Raw genomic sequence first — 9,464 nt, forward strand, 5'->3', positions numbered from 1 at the left:
TGTTGCTGTAAAATACGGAAGCGGAGTTAAACAGAACCAAATAAGTACATATGCTTTATTTTTCATTAAAATTACGGTGCAGATGATCGTAGCTGTTCTAATATTAGGAGAATGAATTTTCCTCCTCTCTTCTCCATAAATCTAATCAGCCCCAGAACAAAGGTTATAAAATGAATTACAATAGGAAAATACATATTAAATGAGTTCATCTATCATGCTTTCGTTGCCTTGGCTTCTCGGTACAGTTCGTCAACAGTTTCCTGCATTAGTTCGTGCTTTCGTTAGTAAGTAGATAACAAAACTCACCTGAACTCTTTTGTGGCGTTGTTGTGACCAACTGAACTTTGGGAAATTATCATTAATGCAGTTAAGGGGCTGGATGAAATATTTGATTGCAACCCTGACAATGCTACGGAAAACTTTGTAAGCTTTGCTGCTTAAGAATGGATTTGTGGTTATTTAACCATGAAAATTGTTTAAGCCTTACTCTTTGACTCCATTTATGATAATTTCCCAAAATTCATGGGGTTTTCATAAAACTCGCCGAAGTTTAGGCGGTTCTGCTCAATTTACAAAGTTTAGGGTAAGTTTTTGTGCAAAACCCCCCAAAAGTCAGCGGGTTTCGTGGAATTTACCCCTAGATAAAATAATGCCACGTCTTGTTACCTTAATGCCATGTCTTGTTACCTGGTAATATTTGAGCAACTGTGGCCTCTTCAACTTGAATGTTGGAGTAACCAGATCCCTCTCCATATCAAACGGCACCGGTTCAAGATGAATTGCTTTCAACATCTCAAAGCCTCTCAACTGTATCAAGAAGCTCTAATTTCACTCAAAACACATTCATCACTGTTACATTCTTCTGCAAAACTAAACGGAACGCTAACTTACTTGTTGTGTTCGACCCGTGTTATTGAGCAAATCAAGGATGTATTTTCTTGCTTCCGGATGCTTGCACAGCTCCTCAAAGCTTCCAGTTACATTGTTTTGTGCCGCCCAGTTCTCCAGTGGTTTTCTTTCAGGAATTGCTACTCCTACTAGAAATGACTCAAAGCTGTTCCCATAGACCCAAACCTATATAATAGTGAAAAGAGAATAAAGATGAGAATCATGTATCTCATACATCAGTTAAAAAAAGTTTTTATTCTTTCTATATTTTTGTCACATACCAATGTAACCAGAGGGCATTGATTATATGCATTCTCAATGCTCTCGACGGCAACATATTCCCCTTGAGACAATTTAAAAATATTCTTTTTTCTGTCAATAATCTTCATCGAACCATTTGGTAGCCATTCTCCAATGTCACCTGCATGAACCGGATTCTACATAATGTTACACATTGCTAGTGTTTTCAGCCAATAACCAAGTTTTCGAATAAAGTGTCCTTCAGTCTCAATTCTTGTTGATTGAATTCTTTGATGTTGCGAATATTAAATAGCAACAAGGATATCTTGAGCTACCAAACTCACTTATTGAACATCAAGTGTGATATATGTACCTGTGTGAAACCATCCGTCTACAAGAACTTCATCAGTGAGGTCTTGCCTCTTGTAGTAACCAGAGAACAAGGTTTCACCCCTCAAACAAATCTCTCCGCGAGGTACAGAAGAGAGCGCATCATAACCCATTTCAGGTACTGACTCTAATCTTGCCTCTATCATTGTAACGGGGATCCCCACAGTTCCTATCATCGGGAATATGTTGGCTATTGATGTAAAACACCCGGCACAACTCTCTGTAAGACCTGCATATCAATTTACGGTCATAAGCACACACTATTTTGTGGTAGGTTTTTCTTACCTATGTACCACCAAATCTATCCTATTTGCATATTTGCCCTCCAAATCTGACTATTTTCTCATTTACCCCTATTTTCTGTTAATCTGGGAGTGTTTTAATTCAATGTCAAGGAACGCCAGGGCAAATTAGTAAACAGTTAGATTTGAGGGGGATTAAGGTAGATTCAGGGATTATATAGATAAAATCCCCTTTATGATAATTGAATTACTTTAGGAGGTTACCGTATCCTTGTACTACAACACTGCAGCTTGTGACTCTCAAGAACTCCTCAATATGCTTAGGTAAAGGCGCAGCTCCCGATAACATTATCCTTACACGGCCCCCGAGTCCTTGTTTGATCTATAAACCAGAAAAGTTGGAATGTGGACTATATGGAAATGTGAAATAGAAAGAGGGAAAACCAGTTGTACTAACTTTATTGAACACTAAGGTGTCAAACAACGGTGATGCTTTATCTTGTTTGATTCCATTCTTCAAATACCTTAACTTGCTGATCGAACAAACCAATATCATCCAATTCAATGGAATATAAATGATGATGGTGAAACAAAGAATTCGAAAGAGGAACATAGAGCATACTGGTCATAAGCAAACTCAAATAGCTTCTTTGCTACTACTCCTCCAGAAGAGAGTTTCTGCTTGATACCTTAAAACCAGAATAAAGCCAATTATAATAAGAAATTTAGTAGCGTCAGAAACATAAAACTCAATCAAGAGTAACAGTTTTATGTGAAGGCGGAACCTGTGTATATTCGGTCATATACTCGAGGTACAGCAGCAAAGAGTGTTGGTTTAAGTTCCTGGACGTCCTCCATTAAATATCGGACGTCCTGCAGTCAGGGGTAAATAACGAATGTTTAAATACAGGATAAAAGGGAGCTCCTAAGAAAGAGAGATGTATATAGAGCAGAAAGGACATACCCCTCTCCAGAATCCTATGGATGCTCCCTTCGATATGCAATAGTTCTCGATGATTTGATCAAATATGTGGGCTAACGGAAGGAATGAGAAGTAGGAATCTTGTTCAGTAATCTGTAAGAAGACTATATATGATAAATGATCTTATGGAAAACATTAGAAATAAATTGGAAAATCTATTGGCTCACTGGTCATTAAATTATTGCTTTATCTATTAGAAAAGAATATAATCAATTAGTGTGTGTGGCTATGATGGTAGCAAAGTGTTAAGATTTAGCAGCTTCTAGGTTCATGTTGGGTTGTTGATGATAAGTATGTGTTAGATTCTACTACTGACCTAGACTATTATTAATAGTATCCAATATGTGGATACTATCAACTCAATTTTAAAATTTAAAGAGGGAAAATGAAAATCCAAACTGGTAGATATGATCTATTACCCATGAACTATCTAGATATTAAATTTCAAAGGTATTGAACATCATTAACCCATACGTCATATGTCATCAAAATCAACCTTTTAGAAATTCAAAAAGATGCTTAATTTTTCAACTGTTGACCCATGATTGAGAACATATCCTAATTCTTTAAAATTTCAATTCTAAGTAGTTCATGTGTAGTAGATCAAATCTACTAGATTGGATTTTTATTTTTCAATTTTCAATCTTAATTTTGGGTTGATAGTATCCGCATGTTGGATACTATTAATAGTATAGCCCAACTCAACTCTTATTATTTTACATTTTAAGCTTTCTCCTTGTACAAACACAGACTGAAAATGTATGTATTCGAGTACACATGAAATGCATTAGACCTCTCATGGAAAATATTTATATATGAATTATGGCCTCGACCACCTGCTTTACGGTAAATATAACAAAAAAGATTTAAGAAATTTTAGTCACTAGTTTTGCTTTGGGGTTGTGCATCCACCTTACGTACTACTTACTCTACTCTCAATAGAAAGAAAGCACATGTCACAACTAAGTAGAGTTCAGTGGCCTGAATGTGTTAAACCTAGCTTAAGAGTTGAGATATTCCTGCTTGTTTAATTCATGAATTATATGTTCATTATTTCCTTACATATTAGGTTTCTTTCTTGTACAAATTACAACAAACATATGTATATAGCATGTGTATATCCACTTCTCTTGTCTAAATCTTGGAGAATTGATGTGTGACGCATAGAATATCATGCCCACTTCTAGAAGTCATAAATTCAAAGTGCATGTACTGACATTATGTGCAACAGAACTTGGGATACTTCGAGTAACTGTTGGGAAATTCAGTCTAGAATTGCAACTGATAGCTCAATAGAGTTAAGCTTACATAATCATCCATAACTATACCAAGGAAAATTAGCATCTTCCAGGGAATAACGTGGAGAATTCGAAAGTTTCCCTTGGATGAAAGCATCCATTTTTACAAAAAAAAAAGAAAAAAAGAAAAGAAAAAAAAGACTTTACCACTTTGTCAGTCTCTACAAGGAGATGATCTGTAGTAGCAACCTCTGCCACAACTGCTTTGTTAGTGAGAATGACTCCTTTGGGGTCTCCCGTCGTCCCACTCGTATACATTATTGTGCATATATCGTCCCTGTGTTTTTGTGGAAGCTTGGGATTTGCACTTGCCTGAAAAGATGAGAATTAAATGAGAAACACATGAAATTGCGTTAAATGTGTCAATATGCAAGTTCCACAATAAGTATGAGTGATACTCCATTGCATAATCATGCACACATTATATTTATGTTGTTCAAATGCCTGTGAATGAAGATGGACTAGGCTAGTCTACTCAGACCAAGGGTACTGAAAAGGTTACCCTTTAATCGCATCTTGAATCCTAGCTTATTTAATAATACATCCACCTAATTGTTCTTCCAGTATATGGGACTAAATCCCCTCACATGTCTTGCTATGTCAAACCCACACATTGAACTGGATGGATGCAAAATACTTCTAGCAACGAGTGCTAAATTTGGGTTTCAAGCTAGAAGGGAATTCAGGTGTAACATACTATTTAATCATGAAATAAGTGTTTGATCATCTATAGACTATAGGGTATATAAGAGCTCACCATAGAAACAAATTCCTCCCAGGAGAAGCAAGAAACTTCAACTTGTTGAGCTTTTTGCTTGTGCTCATCGGCAACATTTCCAAAGCTGACAATTGCTGGATCATGTAGGGAATGAATAATATGTCATTAGGGCAGCACAATATGAGTAGTGAATTGATGAAAAATGAAAGAACATACTCTTCAGATAAGTAGCACAACTCTCAAGGCATGTTAACAGCTGAACAACAATAAATACAAAGAGTAAGATCATCTCGAATATATTATAAACATAATATTCAGCAAAAAAAAGGGCATTTTCCTGCCCAATCAAGCTCACACTTCAAGAATCACAAAGACCCAAGCATGTAAAAGGCAGCAGTTTTCTGCTATATAAGATAATGATTTGCAGCAAGAACTTACAACTAAGAGTTCTTCCAGCTAACAGTACGCCAACAAAGAAATATACATGGATTGTAAACATAATTGAAGAATGTATGATCCTTCTATATTACCCGGATAAAAAATGTGAATGCTGGTTGAATTAATAGGAAAACGATACTTAGTTTTGAGGGAAAAAGGATAAATTCAGCTCACAGATGTCATCTTGTTCTCTTGAACAAAAGCTATCGAGATTTCTGCATGTTTGATGATGAACTCTACTGCATTAGGACCTGAACGAAATGCAAAATTGCAGAAGATGAATAAGCTTGGCTAAACTAGCAATACATGTTCTGAAAGAAACAATTTATAACATATAAATCACTCATCACATAGATGCTTTTAATAGTGGAATGAGTGACAAGAACGAAAATTAATGGATGAGAACTAGTAAAGAAGAAACTATTTTTTGGCATTGATCAGTTATTCATTAATATAAAAGTAGACCAAATGGTATAACCCAGGTCCCAGGGAATGCATTATACGGACAAAATTATTGGATGAGAACAGGTAAAGAAACCATCACTATATTCTGATATTGAACATATCCCTAATTCTTAAAATGGAATAAATTGTTTTATGGCATCTTATAATTTGACACCTGTTATTATCTAACAGCAAAGAGAAAGCAAGTTACCTACCGAGGGTGTCATACAAAGGGACATAACAGATTCCTTGACTGTTACAAGCCTGGAAAAAGAAATGGAAAAAAAAACACAGAACTTTAGGACTGAATCTTACTTAGGAGAACCAATTGGCAATTTGTACTCAATTAAACCCTTTATAAGTCTAACATTAATCCATATAAACATGATATAATGCAAATTAACTCAAGTCTGAATTCAAAAGCACTCGACATCTCTTTTTCCTATTTTATACATGCATACATGGACACATACAAACAATAGTGTAGACGTACTTATATATGCGCATATGAATGAATGAATTTATTTACATATGTATCTATCTATGTATATAAGTACCTCCATGGTTACCACCCATTCAGGAGAATTCGATCCATAAATACCACAGCGATCTCCCTAAAAGAGCAGAACATCATTTTGTGAGTAATACCTTAATTGGGTAATTAAGGTAAATCCATAAGAAAGGCCTATGAAATAAATTTCTCTCGAAAAGTCGAAAACATATAATAATAATAATAAAATATCATATAATGGTTAATATTAAAGACTGCCTCACCGGGTTGGCACCACTTTCTCGAATAGCAGAGCCAACTTTGATAGCTTTATCATAGGCCTCCTCATACGTAGTCCATTTATACGAACTCACCTACAAACACAACCAAATTAGTAAGCATCATCAGCCATACAGAAGCAGTTCGATATTGAAATTAACTGATTTAGCTACATTATTTGGAACTTAAGGAAGAAGAACACAGAAGAATACATATGCTACAATATTTACAGTATTTGGGTTACAACATCTACATTAGACTAAATTATGTAACTAATCAACACCTTTGTACAGTAAACATGGCTAAATTGAGGGTAGCGTTGACGTCAGTGCAGGAGATTCATGTGATAGTTTCATATTGAGGGGGCGAAAAAGGGGTTTAAAAAGAGTAACAAAAATTTATTACTAGCACCTAACTTATTTATGTCAAGGTTCATAGTTATCGATCTAACCAAAGTTAGATTAATCCACAGACGACGAATAATGTCCAACATAACTTAGTCGCATACCTTTCCATCGATGGTCTCACGATGACCAAGCATTGCATTTTGAGGGTATCTCTTAACAGATCCGCTGAAATACAACGCACGAAACCAAATTACAAAGCACACACGTACAAGGCCTTTTTAAAATGTTTTACTTATTTCAGTGCGTTGAGGTACCTGAAAAAATCCCATGGGCACTCAACTCCAACAGGCACATCCAGGAGGCCGTTCCTCGCGTAAATGCAGCGGTAAACAGGACCGGCTGAAGGCTTAGCCTCGCTCCCGGGCCTCGCCTCCTCCACCTTCACGGTATACACTCCCTCTTCCTGCATTCCTGTGTTATATGAACACAGTCGCAGTTACAGATTATGTAGAGGAACTTAGATTGCAAATTGAAGCAAATTGATGGAGTTACAGGGGAGGGGAGAATGAGATGAAGGGAGAGTGAATTTATAGAAAGTTCTGTACGCTGGGCCTATGCCTGTACATGCAATGAAGGATCATCAGCAACTTTGGGCGGCATTTATGAGCAAAATAAAAGTAGTGTTGACGCGTGATGATTTTTCTAGTTGGCAGTTCCCTTCATTTATTAGTTCCAGTTTATTTATTAAACTTCACAGAAAAAGTCCCCTAGGATTATTTGGGGCTTCTCTTTGTTTGATTGTAGTCTGTTAAGGGGCTGGCTCTCTTGTTAGCTAGCCCCTAATACCATCAGAAGAATTGCAATTGTATTGAAGTACTACAACAAAACGGAGGGCTTCTCTAGTTTGTTTATATAATTTAATTTAAAGTGCTTTTCTTTTTTCAATTATATATATATATTACTATACTAAGCAAAGCGAGTAACACTGTCAATTCGCAAATTCTCTCCGACTTCAATAGCATATGGGAGGTCTACAAATGGCGTCCTTGTCATGCGATTGTGTTGTACATTATTTTCCTGGTTTTTAACGTACCAGTGATATTGTTGTTATCGAACAAGAAAGAAAGAGAAGACAAGGTGAAAATGAATATAGAAATTTACAAGAAAGAATATACGTAACCGATCTCGAATATTTTTTTGTAACAAGTCAATTTATACAAACAAATTATATTCTTCGTAATGCGTGTTTAAATAATTCATTTTAAAAAATGTATGTTAAGATAATAGAGACCTAGAGATACCCACGAATGGATAGTTCAGTTCCTAATAAAATGGAATATCTTCCTATGTCAATCAACAACATAGCTAAAGCAAGCACAAAAGAAAATGACGCTGCAATGTTTTTAATACACACAGAATTCGTCAACAAAAAAAAACGGATCGAACCGAGCTCTAGTTTTGGATGTAAAAAACATTATGGTCAATTGTAGATACACTGTCCATGCCATAGAGGATTTTAAACTCGTCGATGTCCAAACGAAACCATCTATCAACTGTTTTCCTTGCTGCAGGGGGTACGCGCTCAACATCTACAAAAGAATAGACCATCTCTCACAGTAACATAGTGACGGCATGGGAAAATCTCGTGATAAGTATATCCAACAGAGTACCATATTGACAGCACAAGGCATTCTCATGACGAGCACAGGTAACGAAGAGACGCCAGAGTGCCATGAGGAGAACTTTGGAGGTGTAAGCAGCTAACTTATTGTTGTACAGGGGATGCATACGCGATCAACACAAAGATTTAAACTAGTATGTGCTAAGCTATGGCCCTGAGATACCAGTGTACTTGTTTGATATCCTTCGAAACATTCAAGCTTGATAGGAACTGTATCCATCTTATATCTCAGCTGGCTTGGTCTCTTTTTTCCATGGGGGCCGCATTTGGCAGGAGCAATGATGATGAGAGCGCTGGACTACATCTTGCAGCTATTCGGGGGACTTGGTCCCCGTTTCAACTGCACCAATTTATGCTCCTCTTATCTAACCAGCTAGATGTAAGATAAGATTAGTAATAAAAAAATTTAAAAAAAAAAGGCAAGAACACAGGAGTAGAAGCTAAATGACGCAATTTAACTTGTCCTATGCTCTTCTCTCTATGCCAAATTCCATTTGAAACATTACCTGAATCAAATTTTGACTAAATGGCTTAGCGTTAAATGAATCCAACAGGCTTTGTACCTACCACAATTTTGCTGTGGTACATATTACCCTGCAAATTTTAGTGTGGGACGGGAACTAACTCATCCTTAAAGTATTAATGAGCTCTCAAGTTTTCCTCCTAAAGCATCAATTTATCTATTTTATCATTCATACTATGTTTATAGTTTCAATGTGGTCATTTCATGAGCCTACAATCAAATATTTATCATATCGATGTTATGACAGCGTTTTTTGCATTTTCATAACCACTTTCCCCTAAACGTTTTACCCTTTAAACCGTTCTCGGAATTGAAAAATTATTTTTTGAATTATATAAAATAAAATAAATGGGAAAAAAAACACTATCACATCCTTAATCTATTAAATATTTGGCTATAGGTTACTTTAATGGTATTTTAATGGGCTTGAGAGTTCACCAATACTTTAAGAGGAATCTGATCATTTTGTCATTGGTATGTTCTCTGCGACTACAATCACTTGGC

The 9,464-nt window shown here is 36.1% G+C and overlaps 1 protein-coding gene across 1 annotated transcript; it reads right to left on the reverse strand.

Moving 5' to 3' along the window:
• LOC109819633 (long chain acyl-CoA synthetase 2) lies at nt 27-7,320 on the reverse strand. Its single transcript, XM_020385419.1, has 19 exons — nt 7,071-7,320; nt 6,918-6,981; nt 6,415-6,504; nt 6,198-6,254; nt 5,856-5,904; nt 5,371-5,447; nt 4,975-5,014; nt 4,798-4,892; nt 4,188-4,352; nt 2,725-2,835; nt 2,546-2,633; nt 2,383-2,449; nt 2,218-2,293; nt 2,025-2,142; nt 1,502-1,747; nt 1,170-1,309; nt 892-1,074; nt 688-807; nt 27-260 (listed from the first exon to the last, which is right to left on the reverse strand). Exons 1-19 carry the CDS (start codon nt 7,223-7,225, stop codon nt 213-215), a joined length of 1,989 nt encoding a protein of 662 aa, XP_020241008.1. The 5' UTR covers nt 7,226-7,320; the 3' UTR covers nt 27-212.

This window comes from Asparagus officinalis, chromosome 8, assembly GCF_001876935.1.
Source record: "Asparagus officinalis chromosome 8, Aspof.V1, whole genome shotgun sequence".
NCBI lineage: Eukaryota > Viridiplantae > Streptophyta > Magnoliopsida > Asparagales > Asparagaceae > Asparagus > Asparagus officinalis.